Source organism: Dermacentor albipictus, chromosome 2, assembly GCF_038994185.2.
Source record: "Dermacentor albipictus isolate Rhodes 1998 colony chromosome 2, USDA_Dalb.pri_finalv2, whole genome shotgun sequence".
Taxonomy (NCBI): Eukaryota; Metazoa; Arthropoda; class Arachnida; order Ixodida; family Ixodidae; genus Dermacentor; species Dermacentor albipictus.
The window spans coordinates 144,895,111-144,916,423 of record NC_091822.1 but is presented as its reverse complement, the minus strand read 5'-3'; the positions used below and the strand labels follow the sequence as shown (position 1 = coordinate 144,916,423).

Sequence of the window (21,313 nt, the reverse complement as noted above, 5' to 3'; positions counted from 1 at the left end):
CTGAGGGCGACGTTAGGAGAAAGCATTAGCTCAGGCCTAACTTTGATTTTGCTATTGAAATAGATGTAAAACGCAGAAATGCTTTTGATAAAAAAACTCATTTGAGAGAAATTCTAGTGAGAGCAGAATTTTTATTTCTTTGCCTCTTCATCTTCCACTGTTGCTGCTGTGGCTGTCTGGAAGGAGCGTGGAAGAGAGGAAAGGCGACGCGAGAAACTCGTTTGAACCTTTCCATCGCGTTGCATGAGCACAATGAATGCCCTCTGGAGCTGCCTGGGCGCCGGCACATTAGCCTGTTGACAGCTGTCCGCGACCCCCCGCAAAAGCATCAGAGAAGCTGCAGCGCTTACCTTTCTACTAACGTGCAAGACCAGAGGGAGGAGAAAGGAGAGCAGGCGGAGAATGGGATAGAACCGAGTGACAGCCTTGCCAACAGCTGTCCGCGACCCCCCGCAAAAGCATCAGAGGAGCTGCAGCGCTTACCTTGCTACTAACGTGCAATACCAGAGGGAGGAGAAAGGAGAGAAGGGGGAGAGAACCGAATGACAGCCTTGCCACTCTTCGCTCGCAGTTCCCATGCGGGAGTGGGGTGAGTCGCGAGAGAAAAGGTGGCATGGAAAGCAAGGAAACACGATAGCAGTTGCGGGCAAACTGAAAGTACGCCACGGTACATCTCTACGTAAGCATCATGCAAATTTGACAACTGATGCACGATGTGCAGTCGCAAAAAGCACCATGGGGTGTAGGCGGAAGAGGACGCACTTCGGAAGTGGTCGCACCTCAAATCAACACTTCTGTGCCTGCCGCGGTAGCTTTGGGGCTATGGCATTGCTCGAGGTCGCAGCTTCAATCCCGACCGCGGCAGCCGCAGTTCGACGGGAGCAAAATACAAAAACGCTAGTACAGTTATATTTTGGTGCACATTAAAGAACACTAGCGCCTCAAAATTAATCCGAAATCCGTCACCATGACGTGCCTCATATTCTAATTATACCCGCCGTGGTTGCTCAGTGACTATGGTGTTGGGCTGCTGAGCACGAGGTCGCGGGATCGAATCCCGGCCACGGCGGCCGCATTTCGATGGGGGCGAAATGCGAAAGCACCCGTGTACTTGGATTTAGGTGCACGTTAAAGAACCCCAGGTGGTCAAAATTTCCGGAGTCCTCCACTACGGCGTGCCTCATAATCAGAAAGTGGTTTTGGCACGTAAAACCCCATAATTTAAATATTCTAATTATGGTTTCGACACCTACAGCTCCATAGTTCAACTAAAGTTGCTTCTGCTACGATTAAACGCTTCTGCCACCATGAGATGTGCCATGTGAGGCAATGACAAGGCTCAATCCTCACAGATATTATAAACAATGGCGCACAACAACGCCTCAAACAAGCACGTCTCCCTGTGTGTTCGGTGTACTACACAGGCACAGAGCAGTGGTGCATGCAAGGTAACGTTTAAAATTTACTGGGCACTTTTGTATTGGTCTAAACGCTGAATACATTAAAGATTCGCTGTCGACATCACCGCTAGTTACTGTCAATCAAAGCAAACAGGACAGAAAGATTTGCTTATATCAATTTCCACAGTGCGTGGGATCCGCATACTTTAACAAAAATCCGCAAGTTTCAAGAAATTATGCAGAAACCATCGACGCGGTGAGAGCCAATGCATAGCCTGAATAAGCGAGCGACAGTTTCCCTCGCCGCCCATGCCCGCAGCTCGATTGCCCGAGAACGCACCCTTACCCTCGGAGCCTTCCCTCGCTTTCCCTTACTTCCTCCGTGGCAGCCATGGAGAGCGAGCGCGTCTATATGGTGGCTAGAGGGGGGCAACCATAGCGTCTACTTCATGTATCCAAGTTATGTCGGCGTCAACGCCGTCAGCGTTCGATGGTACGATCGCCTGCGTCTGCGTTGCATGTACTTCATGGGCGAGAATTCGCTGTCGAATTTTGTCCGCCGCATAGTCCATGGTGGACTGGCCACCGCCGTGCTGCCAGCGAGACGTGCGACGAAGGAGCGAGCGATTAAGCAGATAACACCTGAACTTGTGCTCCCCCCGGTTCTTCCCCGTCAATCCCTTGCCCGAGATTAGCCGGAGAGCACGTGCCCTTTCCCTCGCATTTTCGTGACGATTGAGTGAGCTAACGAGCGACAGTGTGCCCCCTCCCTACTCCTTTTCTCCATCCTCCCTCCACTCGCTTACGTGAGAGCTCACGGGCGACGCCCGACAAGCGCTTGTCGTCATCTGTCACTTTGTGTACTCGTCCTTTGCTTAGCGTTCTACATGTAAATAATTTACACCCGTATTCACTTTTAAGGAAATAGCGTTCTACATGTAAATAATTTACACCCTTAAACGGGGAAGGGGAGGGAGGACGTCCTACTCCGGCGGCCGCTGCGTGTGGCGCGGCTGAGCGCGGCCGCCTGTGCCTTATCTTGAAAGCGACCTGCGATGAGTACAGAGTCTAGGCGCACCGAGGGCTTCGTGTGCGCTCCTAGTTCGCATTGAAGCGAGAGGCAGAACGAAGGTAAATTCGCTCGCTGCTGCTGCCGCGGTTTCTCCCTCCAGCGTTTCGACAGCGAGTGTGCGCGGTCATCCAGTCAGATATGTTCATGTTCGCTGGCGCGCGTGTGACACAATGCTTGTTAATTTAGTTAGTAGGTAGATGTTTACAAGTTTATACGGCGGATAAAACTACTATCTTTACTTCGTATAGCTGTCTGCTAATCTGCTATCGCAATCGATGTTTCGCCTTTCGGGCAAAACTGTGAGCGTCGGCGCAACTGAGCTAGCGAGCACAGCGAAAAATGAAAGAGCGACCGCGGAGCGGGCAATGAAAGACGCGAGTCGCGAACGGCAGAGACCAATGAGAGAGGCCCCTTCAGTGATGTGCGCGCGGGGAAACTGGTTCATGCGGACCTGCCCGAACGCTCGTTTCGTGCTATCGTATGCACGCGTGAGCTCTCGCTCGCGCTTGTTTGGTTTGCTTAGTTCGGTATCGTTCGCGCTTGTTTCGATTGTCATGGTTTGATTTTTTTTTGCAATCTGATTTAATGCACGACGCGAATTGTTTAGTACTTCCTGGAAGCCGCGCGGGCACCAGATATTATAGGAACTTTCGAGGAGTCATGTAGAAAAGCCGACGCGCTTGGCCCGTAGATCGGATTTCCGACGATCGCCGACTCTGCTCGCCGCTATTGTTGGGCTTGAGTGTCACTTACTTTGCTGGGCATAAGTTTGCCCAATAAAGAGTTAAATTTGTTACAGTTTGGACAATGTGTCGTTATTCACAGTCACTACCACGTGACAATATAATCATAATGCAAATAGTGTCAGCCACTTCCACCGGTTGCGTGGCGACCGGTGGAAGTGCTTCGATCGTCTGCTGCAGCTGCTAAACTATAGCTGCCCGAGCAGACGCTCAGCACCGTCGCCGAGAGGACCCTGTCGTTCAGAATCAAATTCCTTGCCACAATATATACCGAATTCAAAACACCTAAACAGGTGCGCCTAAAATTCGCATTAGTGAGTATCGTAATCATCGGTGAATTTTCTACTTCTTTTGAATGCAACAAACCTCATAAACATAGATGCAATTGTTATCGAGAAAAAATGATTTCTACGTTTCCGTGCATTTAGATACATCAAATCGACAACTAAATGAATGAAACATAAGTGTTCTTACTCTTAGGAAACACGTCGCGAAGCGGCACACCGAGCCGTGTCACTTTTCTTAGCGCGCGCTCGGAAATAACAGCGATGCGCTCAAGCACGTACAATGCTGTTGGCTTGAGCAGTGCAGCTTTTGTTCCACGCTTCCTTGACTCGCTGAAGGTCCGGCGTCCCAGAAGCGGTGATCGCAGAGGGTTGGCTCTTCCCGAACGCCTCTAGCATCTGTGATACAAGCGGCGGGGCGAAAAAGAGGGCACATGTATACTATAGTTCGTAGTATATACGCGGGGAGCGCATGTTTTATCGTAACACAAGCTCATGCACGAAAAACTACACTCACGGCTGGGTGCATCACCTTCAGGACACATTCCGAAGCCCGGTCGAACACCGTGTCAGAGACTTCTGAAAATGACATTGGCACAGATAGGTGTGTACAAGAGCGCCCTCTAGCGTGATCCAGTCAATTCTGATGTGTTTGCCTGTCTGACAGCCTGGCATGCAACTCCATTTGTTGGATGAAACATAAATGGCGTGAGAAGCACTCAAACGGCACGAACATCTATAGACAGGCGCACATCAAACTGTCCATAAAGTCTCTTTAAGGTCAGTTATTCTCAAAAATGTTAGAAGCGCTTTCGTTGCGCGCAATGCGCACGCAGTATTTCACCACGCGCCATGGATGTTCCGCAGTTTCATAGATTTTCTGTCTGATCAATATCGACTGCAGTCATATGAAGCATATACTGCAAATCCTTAGGAACATTGTACACTGAAGACACCGGCGAGTCTAATGACTAAAGTTTGCATTTAATGTATTTGGTGTATGCCGCATTGAACCTGATGCGATGAAGGCATGCAAGGTATATAGTCTGTACTTAGGGCTCGAGGTGTGTTGAACTTGCAAGATGGGTCGATATTTTAAAGAAGTCCCTATACGCATCGCGCCAAACAGAACGCTGTTAAATCCACGCGACAATATGAACGCAAAGTCGCAGCGTCTTTCCTCGAAAATGGTATTATAATTGAGCCTGCCGCATTCTCATGTGCGGTTCCTGCAAGGCGGTCAATGCAGAGTGTTGCCAATCTCTCTACCATTTCATCAAACATTCTCCTCGCTTCAGTCACGGTTCTTCGAGCTCCCGTGCCTGCAGCAGGTCGAGCTCAGTGAGAATTGACAGCTCCCATGCGATGGAAGCAGTACGCTAAATCCATTTCCTTATATATAGGAATGCGAAAAGAAAAAAATGAATTGCCTTAAATACGTGTATTTTTGTGGTCTTACCGCATTCCGCGGCCGAAATAAGCTAAAATACAGTCATCGTCGTATGCAGCAAATCCTCATTATAACAAGCTCATCGGGACAGGAAACACAGTTCGTTATAAGCGGTATTTCGTTAAAATTAACGCGGGAAGCGAGCGCTCCAACAGCGCAGTAACTGAAATGAAGTCGTGCTAATGTATGCAATAAACTTGAATTGAATTGATAGGCAACATAACAGCGGTGAAATTCTGCTGATGCCTCGCGAGCTGTCGTCTGTCACATCATCATCTTTTACCGCGCAGTGGTCCCGAGACGTTGGAGTGGCGCCCTCTCGCGTGTGACGTAAGCTCGGGGACTCCGCTGTCGCGCCGCGCGCGCTCGTTGCCTGAAGGATGCTTGATGCTGTCGGTATAGACTTGTCCTTCTCGAGTTAATAAAATCTCTCGAGTCTGTAATCTTGTACTAAGCGTGCAAAGTATTCTAGTAACGCTTTTCATCACGAGATCGAGCATAGTCGCCGCCTGACGGGCCGTCGGAAACATGTTGATAGTGTGGATCACCTATGGAGACCAGTGCGTCATGCGCGTGTATACGACATAGATACCTTGTGAAGACATTTTGGTTGGTGATATACGACGTACTCATTAGAGCTTTTCTATCCTTTTTTGACGACGATCTGCAGCACTGGGCCTGTGCTGCCGTCTCTGCGCCGTAAAAAAAAAATTCTGTGTTTGCCAGCGTATACAGCCTATCCTGTGTGGTCGGTGGCACGCTACGCTGGCCACAGGATCTGGAAGTTAAGTGGTCGCTGCGGAGCGCTAACGCAGTCCATTGCATCAAAATGTGGCATGTGGCATTTTGCAGCCATGTGACATTGGGCAAGCCTGTAGTGTTAAGTGGTCGGGCATGATTGAAGCCGAACGCAATGTAAATCACAGTGAACATGTGAAAACAGACACGGTGTTGCGTCCCAGCTTTGTCTGACATTTCGCGATTCTTTCAGTTAGGAAGATTCTCCGCGTTTAGCATAAAAAGCGACGTTCGAAGACGGTATCAGTGAGCTCCAATGCCGGAAAATCGACCAAAATACCAGGGAATCGTCGCCGTTTATTTAGCAAGAGCTTATACCTACGGCTACCGATTCACATGGTTCACATGGTGGTTACGAGATATCTTAAACCTCTATAAGTCAGGAGAACGAAAATAGTAGGCAAAACAAAGTTACACTTATGTGCAGCAATGCTGACCTTGTGAACGGTGTAGCATAAACAAATATAATATTTATAATATAAATATATAATATTATTAAATTAATATTAATATATAATATAATTATCTATAATATTATTTTATATTATATTATATTATATTATAAATATATATATTTATATATTACATGTTATTATTTATATTATTATTTAGAAAAAAAAGGAAGATTGAATCGTCGCGACGGCACATCGAGTCGCCGTAGGCGTCGAAGTCTCAATAACGAAATTATTTTTGTACAGCCCTTATAGCGTCCACGCAATATTTGCTTGTGTACTTTCAAATACTCGCATTCTGCGGCCTAAAGCTCGCGGCACGGTGCGAGAACGCGCTCACAGTGAAAGCAAAACATTGTGCGCGGATATGCATGCGGACGCGCAGTCGGTCGCTGCGGACCCGTGCGATCGCTGCATTGAGGCTTCATTCTGTAATGCTCCATTCGGTTATACAGCCCACTATAAGAACATGTGCCACATAGTTTGCTCTCAGCGTCTGGCTACCTTTCACGCAATAAGCCGGTTCGGGAGACTCCATCGCGGCGTCCGCGCGCAGTGGCGCCTTCACTGTGCGTATTCGGTAAAGAGGTAACGTCTGTAAACGATTCTGTGCTCTCAGTTTACCCAAGATTATTATTTAGACAGTAAGAAACTTCCCTCGTTTTGAAAGTATTAACAGAAATGTTCAGGAGAGCTGAGCGCCGTAAGCCAAACCTATGAGGAGCGCGTCGCGTGATCCCTCATACTACGTAAGGGAGGCGCTTCCGACAGATGGCGACTCCGTAAGTCCTCGCCCCCAATATCGCATGCTACCGAGCAAATTTCCGGCATATGTACACGTGACCGCGCTGCACTCACCTGAGCACTTGTAGGCCAAAGCGGCGTCGTCTTTAAGCATCCACAGGAGAAGCGACCAGCGGAGAAGTCCGGATGTCCTGCACATATCCCTCGAGATGCGGGATACGCGTCGAGTGTGTATTTGTATACTCTGATGCAGAGTAGCCACGACTGCCCCGTCCTGGACAGACCGACTATAGCAAGGAGTCTGGAGCGTCCCTGGCGGTCAAACCGATGCAGTGAAAAAAAGTTCATGTAAAGCGAGGGACAACTCCTCTACCCCGGCCGACTCCTCATCTGCGCCGCTCTAAATGGCTAATGAGTCGAAGGCCTGCGACTGTGCAGCTGCGGCTGACATAACTGCGAGTATAGCTGCGTGTTGACGCAGGCGCAAGCTGAGCCACTGGAACCCTCGGTCGCTTGGATGCCGGAGACCTAATTGAATGAGTGCTCACGTATATGGTTCAACCCATAATTTCGTTTGCATTGGAAGCGAGGAGACCGCGGGAAGGTGAAAAGATAATTAGCGCTGGCAAATAAAGCTTACCCGAGCCACACGGGGAGGAATACCGATTGACGGCAGATAGACAGAAGAGTGTATAGGCGTTGGCTATTTTATATCGAGCGTCGCTTGTATGAGGACCCGGATTGCGAGCGGATGAAATGTAATGTTACTGTAAAGTTTTTCACCTTGCTCCTTGCATGCGACGCCCGTGTGTTTGCCCAGGCATAATCGCAATGGAAAGAATGCGCGCGCATTTAGTCGATCGCGAGTATGTGCTTATAATCCGATCGTGACGAGCGTTTTCGCAGGAGTCTGACAACAAGTGTGTCAACATATCCCGCGGCAGTGGCTCACGGAATGTGGCGCTCTAGCTGAGGGCAGGGGTTTGGTATAATAAATTACATTCTGCGGTTTTACTTGCCAAAACCACGATCTGAGTACACGAGGCACACCGTAAGGGGGGGGGGGGGGGGCGGACTCCGGATTAATTTCGACCACCTACGGTTCTTTAACGTGCACCCAACACACGGGCGTTCTTTTTCTTTTCTTTTTTTTCCATTTCGTACGTAAGTCGTTGCGTACGTAAGCCGCTTGCGTACCTTAACCTAAAACTTTCTAATAATCAGATAGTGACCGCACCGAGGAACTTTACTGAGTCAGATGCGTGACAAGCTGCTGCTTCAAAATATTTGCCAAATACGGAATTAATTAAAGTATGTGGCTTTACGTGCCAAAACAAATTTCTGATTATGAGGCACGCCGTAGTGGAGGACTCCGGAAATTTCGACCACCTGGGGATCTCTAACGTGCACCTGAATCTAAGTACCGCGGGTGTTTTCGCATTTCGCCTCCATCGAAATGCGGCCGCCGTGGCCGGGATTCGATCCCGCGACCTCGTGCGCAGCAGCCCAACACCGTAGCCACTGAGCCACCACGGCGGGCCCAAATAAGGAACGAAGAGCAGCTAGAACCCACTAAGCTTGATTCAATTCATAACCGGAAAGTTTGGATAGCCTGGAATACATATTCAGCCCCGCTTTTAGAACGAGCACCATATACATATGCGCCGGTCGCGCCGTTTGGACTATGGATTAATCAGCTCCGAAAGCGCTTTTGCATGTTTTCTGAAGCTGTTGCCAAAGCTTCGTGTCGTCCACCCATTCACCGTCTATACGAGACCTCCCGAAACAGGGGTCACACACATCCATTCTAAACACGGAGGCAACGGAGGTAGTTGAAATTGAAATTGATTTAGTCATTATAGATTACAGGTTATAAAAAAACAATAATATACAGAAGGAGGTCCCATAGTCAATGACTGTATCGGGATCTCCGAAGCAAGCAATGGTCACCACATCAGCTTTCACCGCCGCAGCGGTGTTCTTATTGTCTTTAAATGTATTTATTTATTTATTTATTTGATAATAACCTTTTCCTCCTGCTTTGTGGCCCGCGCCACGGACGCCCCCCTGCTGTCAGGCCGTGAAGCGAGGAACGCGCGCCAGAAATTGAGACGAAGAAGAAGGACAATGATGGCGGCGACCGGTGTGACAGGGCCGCAGGGGGAGCCGTCTGTCGTCAACGGCAGCCTGGACACCGTCATCGGGTCTGACCTGGACGGGGACCCGCTCTCGACGGCCAGGCTTCTGGCGACCAGGCCAGACGACATCGTCAAGGTGAGGCGCGCATTATTTACGGCACGATCCGGCCCCCTCTGCGCGCACGCCACGCACATTCGCTCTGCGCAGTGACGTCACGGCAAGACTGTCGTCGTGACGCGCGAGGAGGAGGACGAGGAAGTAAACTTTATTGCCCTAGAAAGAGTAATTCAGCGGTCGGGCCGGATGTCTTCATCTTCTATTGGTTGATGCCGATCTCCGGCCTGCATGGTTGACGCCCCTATTCCAGGGCACCACTGAGCGTGGCTGCTCGTCGGGCATGATCCACCAGCCACCGTTGGAGGCTAGGGTCGCCGCTGGAGAGCACGCTCTCCCACTGCTCCGCACTCGGATTTTCTATTTTGTGGAATGCCTTATTCGTATTGCACTCCCATGTGATGTGATAAAGTGTGGGTATTGCGCCACCCCATGGGCATGTGTCCCTGTATTGACCTGGGAACATTTTGTATAGTTTATGTAAATTTGGGAAAGTTCCTGTCTGCAGCTTTCGCCAGTAAACTGCCTGTTCTTGAGTGCGAACGTGTTTGGGCTTTATCGTAAGTTTGCAACGGTCCCGAAGAGACGCATTGATTGGGGGTGCTGTCCTTCTCAGGTCAGCGCTATAGCTCGGCTTCGGCAACCCGCCATGGTTATATGGGCCGAATGTCCCGCCGGCCATAGGATAAAGTACCGTATTTGCTAATGTAAGGCACGCGTAATGCGGGACTTACACACACACTGAAGGCTTGAACTGCGCTCAAGGGCCTTATACGCTGCGGACCTTATACACCAACTGAAGTCTTTGAACAGCGCTCCGACTGCTACGCCAATACATGCAACCACTGGCAGCCGACTATGAACACAAATGCAGTCGCCGACACATTTTTTTTTCTGGCACGGACGTCTTGTAGCGGCTTGCGGGAATTCACTGGCACGCGAGTACGTGCGTTGCGCTTACTGAAACAGCTTTTTTTTTTTCCAAGTTTATTATCGCACTCTGAAGTGGGTGCCCTGGCCTTACACGAAGGCAAGCGCCTTATACACGAGTAAATACGGTATATCAATTCTCTTCAACAAATTTGGTCGGCGACGTCCGAGAAATAATTTTGTGATCGGTGCTCGCACCCTTCTGTCTGATACACAGCTGGGAGGTGTATGACAAGCAACTCCGATCTTCAACGCGCAGGAGTCACCGAGAATTGTTTTTTATTTATTTATTTATTTATTTATTTATTTATTTATTTATTTATTTATTTATTTATTTATCATCGTACCGTATTGAGTAGGTAATTCGAGGGGCAGCGCGATGCCGTCCGGTGTGCTGAGTTTGCGACTTAAGTTCTACTGCATGGTACCCTTTGCATAATGTATGGCCATTGGTGCATGCGGCGTCCCTCACTTCGAAAACGCGGTGTGGTATGTTGATGGGGGCGTAAAATAATAATAAAGACGCGCGTGTATACTCGAATTAATGTTTAGAAACTCCAGGTGGTCAAAATAATCTGGAGTCGTCTCCTACTATATACAGGCCTCATAAACAGATCGTGGTTTCGGCACGTAAAAAATCCCAGAATTTATAACTAATGTTGTTATTTTGATCTGGTGAAGCTAAGAATAATGAAGCTGTCATACGTCCAAGGCGCGTGCGCGAGTGAAAAATAAAGTTATCTGTCACTGATACGTAAAGTTTATGCGAGTGTATAGATACATTACTATCTCAGTGGCCGACGACAGTATATTTCCGATCAACTTGTGTAGTGCGCATCTTCAAGACGTGACGTCAGTTTTGCGGTTCAGCAGTGCCGTGCCGATGTCGGGACAGAATAAGATTATTCACACATACCGCAGTGTTCGCACGTTTAATTAATAGAGAGTTTTAGTTTTGGCGACGCGAACGGCTTGCGCAGGCAAGAACTGGGGGCGACGCTACTGCGCATGCGCAAACTCAGACATAGGAGTCTGCGCGTGCGCAGTACCGTGGCCCCTAGTTCTTGCGTACGCAAGCCGCTCGCGTCCCCTGAACTAAAACTCCTAATAAGCGACGTGCATGAATACACGAATACATGAATACACGCCGCGATGTGTGCAGGCTTACCAGGACTACCTGAGCGTCGGCTGCAACGTGCTAACGACTTGTACGCTGCGAGCGAGCGTCCAGGCGCTGCAGGAGCACCTGTCCGTCAGCGTCTCCGAGGCCGAAGACCTCATCGCCTCCAGCGTCAGACTGGCGCGTCGGAGCGCGCTCGACATGCCCCGCACGCTTGGCGCCGATGACCGAACGCATAAAAATAAAGGTGCGCGCCTCGAGGTAGCGCTGTATAAATCGGTCAAGTTTCGTGTGTCGTAAAGAATCCGCTAAGAACCCCATTTTCATTCATTTAGCTGCGGAAGTGCGGTAAGACGAAGTTGAAGGGGCAGTCTATAGAATTGTACTATGTTATATCTGTTACTTCGTTATGTCCATCGTGGCGTGTTTAACTTACTTAAGTTCACTTCGTTACGTCCATTATTTCGCTATATTCCGGCCGTTTCGTTACGACGAAGTCTGACTTATCATTACCGGAGAAAAGTAAATGTCATCTCTTTCTTGAATTTCGAGCGTAAATTCAAAGCGTTGGTACGTCTTGACGTCAGCAAAAAAATTTCGAAACTTGCGAGTTCAATTGCATCCTGTATTTTAGAATGCAATTCACCATTTCATTGCCGATAAACAGTTGACTATAGATTCGAGTAGGCGCTGTCGGAAACCATGAATGGACGTCACTGCGAACTGGTGCAGATCGAGGCGCCAGGGCGTCCACCCGTATTTCGTTTTTGCGCTTTAATTTGGCTCACCAGGAGTAGCCGATTTACCTACCTAGAGTAGCCGATTTTCTATTACATTCGTGAAATATATTAATGCAGCGTGACCCAAGTTCCTCTAAATTTACTGTGGACACGTATAGTAATATTAAGTTAAGCTGTATTTATAAACCTCGCTTAGACCGGGAATACTGGAAACGTCAGTCTTGCCTTGAGCGGAGGCTTGGAAACTGCTTTCTAAGCAGTTTTTCGTGACGTCACCTTAAAAGTTCCCGCACCATAGCTCTCCATGACGTCATGAATTGTTGCACTGGCTGCCCGCGACTAATGAATTACTTATTATTCAATACATGCCAGTTAATTACTGTTATAAACGAACCATGGACTCAGTCAACAAGTATTGAAAACTTTCTCATCACTCAAAAAAAAAAAACGGTCCATTCACGAAAATACCGAGATCAATGATGTCACACTGACGCAGCGGCGCTAGGTCCGTGCGTGAAAATAAGAAGAAAAAAAAGAAGAGGAAGGGAGGGGGGGGGGGAGTTTTGGTCTTCATTATCTCCGCTGGTAACCAACGCTTTTCCACCAAATTACTGAATGCGGTCTTGAGAGAATACGTCGGTGACCTGTCTCAAGTTGATGTTTCTTTCACCCTATTGATTACTGTTATGATTACTCTAATTATGTTTACTTACTCATGTCAATTACCGCTGCGTACTTCTAAAGGCAAATAACATCACATATAGTATAGTCCGTATAATTCACCATTTATTAAATGTTTCATTTGACACAAAGGAAAGCCGGACACACATGTGCGTGCCTTTGAAAACAGAAGCCATAAAGATGTAAGAAAGATTATTATTATTATTATTATTATTATTATTATTATTATTATTATTATTATTATTATTATTATTATTATTATTATTATTATTTATAAGCCACCAGCGACGTTTCCGGACGTCCCGATGCGATATGCACGTCCTCGTCAATCCTAATTTTGAAGGGCCCCTCACCACGTCTGGCCATTTTGAGCTGACAATCGCAGAGCATACATTGTGCGATAACGATCGTGTCTACAAAGTATTACATCGCTACGCGCCGCGGAAAGGTCTGAAATTTCAATCCTAACGCCCTTTCCCTCGCGGCGACTGCGCTCCAAGCCGGACGATGACGTGCTCGTGTCCCTGCACCTACGTACTCGTATTCACAGTGTGACGTCAATCATCGAGACACGTGACTTCGAGAATTATTCAAGGCAACATCTGTTATTGGTGTGATCTGTTGCTTTATTTGACGAATTGGAGTTTAGAGAAATAATAAAACACAGAAACACAATGTCTGAATGTTTTTTGTTTTACTTTGCACCGAAGCAAGGCAGATGCACTTCCGCTTCGTCTGCTTGTTCCCACGCTCGTGCGGTCACGTGCGCAGGTACCGAAACTACGCCATTTTCTACCGTGTTCCAGCGCGTGATCAGGCTCTGTGATCCGCTTGTATCTGCCTCGGTATTCGTGTAGCACTGAATTTTACCGCTAGTCAGGCGCCCTCGTGCACAGCGCGCAAAATCGTGCGCTGCGCTGCGCGAAACGAACACAATCACAACAGCTCGAGCACGACGCCGTCAGCGGAAGTGCGCCGCACTTCAAGGAAAGCGAGGAAAAAGAAAAAATGAAGGCGGGGCGCGTGACGTATGCATCACGCGTTCCTCGAGGTCCGGTATGGGAGAACGCAGGGAAGGAATTTCGCTCGGGCGAGTGGAGAGAATGTCTCGCTTGGCAGAGGAGCTCGCTTCCTGAAATAATGGGTTCGCAGCACTGAACTATTTTTATCTCGGGTATCAATGAGCCGATTTGAAAAATGTTTGCGGCAGAACGCTCCCTAGAGGACACGCACCAACTTCCAGCATATAGCCAAAATTTGCTATGGGGCCTGGTGGTGGTGATTTAAAGCTTGCTCGGGCTCCTTACGCGTTCTTCGCCTCGTCCTTCGTAAACATTTATTAGGCTTCTAGCTTTCGTGCTTCAGCTGTGGTTACTTTCCTTGCAGCGATCTTTTCTGCCCTCACTAGGTATGGGTGTACTATATAATTTATAATATTTTTTGATACTCAACCCGTTGTCCTCGTTCCTCTTTCTGTGCTATACCGACGGAGTCAACTTCGCCTCCTCGATCTCGACTCATCATCCTCTATCCTGACGAGTGCCATTATCCCAGGCCTTTCACCCTCCCAGATTCAAGATCTGTTGAACAAACACAGCACCTCCGCAATTTCTACGCCACAATGCCTAGCACCTCCACCACTTCTGAGGAACTTCTTTATTCTAGAAGATTCCGAGCCACGACGACAAAGAAGTCGCGGCTAGTGGTGATTAGATATAGTATATACGTACAGATGGCGGAAGACTAGATGCATATATTGGGCTCACAATACGCAATATTTCGACAGCACCATCCTGACTTGACACGAAGATGTTCCTCCGCGCAGTGCGCCTGTCCTTTCGCATTTAGAACTACTAGATATGCTCAACCAGTGCGATTGAAACAAGGACACACAGAGAAACATATGCCACAGGACAAACGCCGAACATACATGCCTTCCATGACATCACCTCGCGTCATACCGATTACCAAAATCAAGGGGAATATTGTGGGTGCGTGCCTGCGGCGCCATGCGAAATGTCCGCCGGCGACTGTGTGTCAAGCGCATCGGTCAGTTATTGCCGAGCATGGCGCATTCGCCCGTGTATAATCGCACACGCGCATCAATTAATTGTCGAGCGATTTCTTGGCTTCGTAACAATCTAACACGGTTATTTTTCGTTTTTTATTTGTCACATTTAATTACTAAAAAAAATGATAAACAGTTTCGTTTCCAACGTGCGCCTTAATGGATGTCCTGACTTGCAGCACCGGTCGGCCTCGTTGCTGCGTTAACGAGTAGCTGCGCACAACTCCGCGTATGCGCAGCTGTCGCTGTAAAAAGAAACACGGCGACGCCTAATCATAAATCGCTTTTACCACTGCGTGCACAGCGCCGCCGCGCATCTCCGAGTCCAGCGCTGGCAGCGCCTCGGCGGTGCGCGTCGCCGGCTCGGTGGGTCCGTACGGCGCGTACCTGTACGACGGCTCCGAGTACAACGGCAGCTACGCGGACCGGCTGTCGTGCGACGAGCTGCTCGACTGGCACCGGCCCCGCGTGCGGTGCCTGGTGCGCGCCGGCGGCTGCGACCTGCTCGCCTTCGAGACGGTGCCCGCGCTGCGCGAGGCGCTGGCCCTGGTCCGGCTGCTGCGCGAGTTCCCGGGGGCCAGGGCCTGGCTCAGCTTCAGCTGCCAGAACGAGCGGCTCACGGCCAAGGGCGAGAGCGTCGCCGGCGCGGTGCGCGCCTGCCTCGCCGAGGACTCGGCGGGGCAGCTCGAAGCCATCGGCGTCAACTGCTGCCAGGCATGCACGTCGACCTATGTGTGTGGACGCGCGCGTCCTTCCTGCAGGGCCGCGTTGACGAGTGCGAAGGGCTTTTCTAGGACTGCTGGTCAGCTCGCGGTTTCGCTATGTAGCATCCTGTCCATACCTCCTACGAGGTCGTGCCCGACATCCACCAGGCAATAATTATAATGATGCGTGGTTTAAGGTACGTTTACCACATTGCAAAGTATTATTCAGTAGCTCACTCAACACACGTCCTCTATGTACACGTCTTGCATGTTCTTTTGTTTTACTTCACTCGGAAGCAAGAGAGATGCACTTCCGCTTCGTCTGCTTGTTCCCATGTCATGCAGTCGCGAGCGAAGATACCGAAACTATGTCATTTTCTACTGTGTTCCAGCACGGGATCATGCTCTGTGATCCGCTTGTGTCTGCCTCAGTATTCGTGTAGCAGAATTATACCGCTAGTCAGGTGTCCTCGTGCACAGCGCTCAAAATCGTGCGCTGCGTGAAGCGAAACAATCAACACCTCGCGAGCGACGCCGTCAGCGGAAGTGCGCCGCGCCGCAAAAAAGCGAGGAGAGAAAAAAAAAATGAAGGCGGGGCGCGTGACGTATGTGTCACGTACGCGATCCTCGAGGTCCGTTATGGGAGAATGCAGGGAAGGAATTTCACTTGCGGAGGTTAGACGGGGTGAGTGGAGAGAGTGTCTCGCTTAGCAGTGGAGCTCGCCTCCTGAAATCGTGGGTTCGCGGCCTTGAAATATTTCTATCTCGGCCATTATTGAGCCGACTTGAAAACCTTTTGCCGCAGAACGCTCCCTAGAGGACAAGTATAACAACTTCCAGCGTATAACCAAAATTTGCTATGTGGCCTGGTGAGGGGCCCTTTAAAGACAGCGACGAGTTTAAATTTCCAACTAAGGACTGTGTGAGAAGAAAAAGAACGGTTATTTATCCAGGTTACCGGAAAATAGCACAGCGAAACAAAAACAAAGCCCAGATAGAAAGCCAGTGCCTGAAGCAATAAAACCCAAACGAAAACGCCGCCCCCTCCCCCCGCCAATTTTATTTGCGATAGCAATTTGGACACTCCAGGCGGATGTCTGCCATCGGCGTCGCCGTCGCCGTGAGGTTCCGTATGAGTGAAAGCGTGTGAGGGTGAGCCGGCGAACGCGGTTCAATCTCGCGTGCGCGAGCGAGGAACGCGGTGCACGAGGCAGGGGGGCCTTCTTCTCCGGTGGCTGCTACGGTGCCTCGATGTCCTCCTCGCCCGCCGGTCCGTGCAGTGTGGACACAACCGCGGCGTCTACTACGGTGTTAGCCACGCGAATCGCGGACGCCATAGTAGAAGCCTTTGGCGGACGCCGTAGGGACGCGTTGCCGGCGCTCGTGCGTCTTGAAAGCGGTCTGCAACGTGGCTAAAGTGCGCGTCCGCGCGGGCCTCATCTTCAAAGCGATCTGCAACATTTTCAGAGTGCCCGTAGTGTCGGTAGCTTCGTATGCACTGGGCTTCCGACGTTTCGTACGAGTTGAAGCGATAGATGCACGGAGGTCAATTGGCTGGCGGCTGGTGCCGCGATTCCCAACTCCAGCGTTTTCACAAACAGTTTCTGCTGTCATCGAGTGATGTGTGTTCATGTTTAACTTTGCGCGCGTGACACTGTGCTGGTTAATTTAGTTAAAACACGTTGACGGGCTAGTTGGTTTGATTCCGTGATAGAATGTGTAAGCGCGACTGAACAAGGACGTAGAAAGAAGCAGACACACAAAGAGGGCGCTGTCTCTGTGTGTCTGTTTCTTTCTACGTCCTCGTTGAGTCACGCTTACACATTCAATCATTGTTAATTTAGTTAGTAAGCGAATGTTTACAAGTTTATACGGCCGATAAAACTGCTATCCTTACTTCGTGCAGCTATATACAAATTTGCTATCGCAATCGGTGGTTCACCTTTCCGACGGAACTGCGAATTTTTTTCGACCGTCCCCGCCACTCGCTTAGGTGAGAGCTCACGTACTACCCTCCCACCCCTTCGCAACTCAGTTGCCCGAGAACACACACCCTTTCCTTAGGCGCTTCTCCTCGCCTTCCCTCCCCCAAGTCCGGCCACCGTCGTACCACCGACTTTCCACGAAAACGGCCGAAAGATCCAGAGAGCTATTGGCTTTAAAAATTGCAAATAAAGATGCAAGCTCAGAGAAAATATGTAGAAAATCAACACGATCGACAACCGCCTGTTTGACATGTCGTGCTGCTTTTACTACTTCGCGCTATACACCTACCTGAAGCATAACGCATAGTATACGGTAGAAGGCAATAGCATGGTTGCCGAGTTGCATGCATGGTTTCCAACAGTGCGAGGAAGTCTCCTGCCGCAGACACTGGAATTATTCCGCGGAGGCAGAGTAAGATGGCGCGCAGTGCTAATACAGTGCCATAATAGTTTATGTTGCCCTAGTGTGTAATCTAAAATGTTCGGTCTGTGTGTGGGTGTGGTTAAGTATAGACCCATACTAAAGAGTGGAAGATTGGCTGCCCCTTTCGCAGCCCGACTACGGCATATTGGTGAACGTTTCGTGCGTGGAAGACGCGTACGAAGCAAGTGGACACACACAAGCGCTAACTTCAACCAACTACTTTATTCACGGGCTATGGTATACAGGCGCATACATCCAGAATCACCTAGACTAGTCTAGCTGGTTCTGATACATCCCGCTCTTGAGGAGGCAAAGATGCCATATGATCATGTGACGTATGATCAGGGTGCCGAGTCATCCCCTAGTGATGACAACTGTATTTATTGAAGGTTGTGCCATCCTTGATTTGGTATAGCTGGCTCTGCGCGAATTAGTGGCAAGCGTTGCGCAAAGAAAGTGAGAACGAGATGCTCTTGATGGTTTCTAGTCGGCGAAGCTGGCTTCACCACAGTAAGACACCGTGCGCAAAGAAGCCAGCTTCACTGTGGCGCTCATTTGATTGTGTTGGGAGAATGTATCGGATACTGGCATGCGCTGCGACGGCACCTCGTGATAACGCATGCCCGTAAACGCTTATTATTAATTAAAGAGTCCATTGGGTAGCGGGGTGATCACGTGATAGATGAATTTTCGCGGTAGTGGCGCGCTTACGCTTAATTGTGACGCTTGCAAGAACGAACTTCATAAGTTTCTCGGTCGGCTCTGCTCGGCTCCTTTAGTGGGGTCGCTGTATCTTTTCAACTTGACGCAATCATATACATATTTTTTAAATGCCGAACATATATTTTAATCTCCTGTGGCAGATGTGCATTCGTATTACTTTGGGCATGACAAACCGATATGTTCAGCCGGTGAATTAACAGAGTTCCACTAATCACCATTTCGTTAAGTTTTCTTGCGGCCCATGTTGCGGAATTGAAATCAGGCAGTGACGTTACGTGGATTTAGCGGATGGTCCACACCCTCAAACTACGGTGCCTCCTTGGGCAAGGAGGTTTTCTTTTTACAACCTCCTTGTATTTAGCCCGACGTGCCTGCCATATACCGTTCTCACGTGGGTGTCACATGCACCTGTTCGTGTCAGGTGTCGGCGTATACGTGTAGGCGGCAAGCAATTAAAGTGCGCCAACCAGTCAAACCTTTCTGAGCAAAAGCAGCCAGAACGTGCGAAAATACTTCGAAATTCAAGGCGTAGTACTAACGCACGCTGGCGCTGAGGCTCGCGCGCGAATTTCGAAGAAAGGAAACCACTGCCCTTTCAATTTCCTCCGGTTATAGCTAGGCAACCTTTGTTTGGCGATTAATTTAATGAAATCAAGTATTCAAACAAAGAAATAGAAATAAAATCCGCAGATCCAATGCGATGTTGGAATTCTAAATGACACAAAGCTTGTTTGAGTGGGTGAGATATAGCAGCAGGCCTCGCCTCCCTTGTAGCCGTTAGCCGCCTGTCACAAGGTCGATGAATGCGATGTACGATGCTTGTCGAGCGTTGCTACACCAACCCACGTGCAGGGTAGTAAACCAGCTTTGCGTGCCCTGCATTAATTTGTCATTTGTTGATGAGGGAAGAATGTTAATGAGGGGTTTATGGGCACAGAGATGTGCGACCCATAAAAAGGATTGGCCAAGAATTGCATGGACATATCCTGTGGCTTAAGTTAAACTGTCTAGGTGTAAGGCAGCACCAACAAATCGGGAGGAAAGATACCGAGAAAGCTTCAGTTTAGGGAAAATAAGAAAAACAAAAGAACGAAATAAAATAGACACTTCACCAGACTTTAAGTGCTCCAGCATTGCCTTACCTTCGGCTGCTTTTCGGAAATGGGCTGTTCTCTTCCGAGAGCTTGCGATTCTGTAATTTTTTGTAGATGCGTGATGTCTCCATCGCACCTTTTTTCTTGTTTCGCTAAATTTACAGCGCAATATTAAAGAGAGGGAGAGAGATTATAATGAAAGCGCAAGACGCATCCAGGGTGACGGCAAAACAAACGGCATGCACTTAAGCGTCACGTCACAGACGAAGTGAACCAAAGGCTGCACGTTGGCACTGTATCTCGTGTGACGTGTTCTCTTAGTTTTATATATTCATAGGAATGATATATTTACAGGAAATCGTAAATATTACAGGTCGAACTGTACTGGTGCATAGTCTGCTACTCTGCGCTGGGGAATAGGGGATTAATGAGTGAAAGTATTGGAATGGACGATGATTACAGTGTAAGGAGTGAATATGCTTATGTAGTTTCGACAACAGCCTCACTATAGGGCCGCTCGTCTAGCGAATTCGTATCATGCGGGAACTTCAGCAGCACTTTTGCTGTCCGCCTTGTAGAATCGGGCCACAGGGCCTCGAGAACTCTTGTTTTCTATATTAATACAGCGACCTGTCTGAACGCGATCTCTTTCGTCCCGTGTTCTTGAAGTACACGTGCGCATTGCGAACTATAGTCCGAAACACGTATTACTGCTTCTCACTGGTGTGTCTCTCGATGTGCCGCTTAATGCGGATCCAGGCGCACATGGTGGCACCACTGCTGTCGGGCGTCTGGAAGGCGGGAAGGCCACCGCTGGTCGCTCGGCCCGACGCCGAGTTCCACGAAGCGAGAGCGTTCGGCCAGCCGCCCAAGGACCGCAAGAAGCTGCAGTCGCAGGTGGTCGAGTGGTACGGAGCCGGCGTCCGGTTCTTCGGAGGCTGCTGCGGCACCGGCACCGACCACATGGCCGCTGTCGTCGAAGCACTCGCCATGGTCGCCGAAGGCGCGGCCAAGGAACTTCATTAGGCGCCGCGCGTTTGTGGATCGAGTTCTAAAAATATACGCGTTTTTATGCTCTAGCGTACACACTTAAAGTGTGCTGCAACTGGTTACAGTGCTCTTTGCAGGCGATTATCTAGCCGTATATCGTAGTATAGCGTAGCGCCCTAAAAGGCGTTCAAGACTGCCTTCTCAACAGGATGTCGTGTGGGGAGAAGGTGGCTCCTTCTTTTGGCAGGTGTTGACCGTATATACGTGCATGTAACGGGCAATCACGCAAGTACAGTACGCGAAGGCTCTCGGGTATATGACTGCGAACCTCGAGAATATCGAATTCGAAAGCGATCCGGAAGTTTTCCGAGAGGCAAAGGTACTCGCAGACAAGTAGAATGATGCGGAAGGCCTCTGGAAGCGGGATAATTGACAGCGCACATAAGCCGTACGAGATTTTCTATACGACACATCGAATTAAAAATCCAGCTTAATAGAAATGTTAAACTTGGGGGCCTGTGAGAATTCAAGATTTTGAAATGAATAGATCCCACTCCTAATAAGACAGGCACCACTCCGTTGGCCGTGGGAAGCGCAACAGGAGCTGCAAGTGCAAGTTCCTAGAGTGGAAGAAAAAAATAAAAGTAAACGGACTTAG

At 49.2% G+C, this 21,313-nt stretch overlaps 2 protein-coding genes across 8 annotated transcripts in view; one reads left to right on the top strand and one right to left on the bottom strand.

The window, feature by feature from the left end:
• LOC135904681 (uncharacterized) overlaps positions 1 to 7,647 on the bottom strand; it is a 9,917-nt gene extending 2,270 nt beyond the window's left edge. Inside the window, exons 1-4 of one of the 6 annotated variants that reach the window (XM_070534061.1) lie at positions 7,584 to 7,647; positions 7,058 to 7,134; positions 4,017 to 4,078; positions 3,782 to 3,898 (exon numbers count right to left, since the gene is read on the bottom strand). In XM_070534061.1, the coding sequence (XP_070390162.1) occupies positions 3,782 to 3,898; positions 4,017 to 4,078; positions 7,058 to 7,097 (219 nt within the window). In that variant the 5' untranslated portion in view covers positions 7,098 to 7,134; positions 7,584 to 7,647. Of the gene's footprint in view, positions 1 to 3,781; positions 3,899 to 4,016; positions 4,079 to 7,057; positions 7,527 to 7,583 lie in introns of those variants that run through there. The other 5 variants (XR_010565181.1, XM_065435590.1, XM_065435591.1 and 2 more) reach the window with 5 other exon arrangements.
• Positions 1 to 21,313, top strand: part of LOC135904678 (uncharacterized) — a 21,568-nt gene extending 255 nt beyond the window's left edge. Inside the window, exons 2-5 of one of the 2 annotated variants that reach the window (XM_065435583.2) lie at positions 9,021 to 9,217; positions 11,289 to 11,493; positions 15,040 to 15,467; positions 20,425 to 21,313. In XM_065435583.2, coding sequence (XP_065291655.2) covers positions 9,021 to 9,217; positions 11,289 to 11,493; positions 15,040 to 15,467; positions 20,425 to 20,691 — 1,097 coding nt within the window. In that variant the 3' untranslated portion in view covers positions 20,692 to 21,313. The remainder of the gene's footprint in view (positions 1 to 9,020; positions 9,218 to 11,288; positions 11,494 to 15,039; positions 15,468 to 20,424) is intronic. The other variant, XM_065435585.2, reaches the window with a different exon arrangement.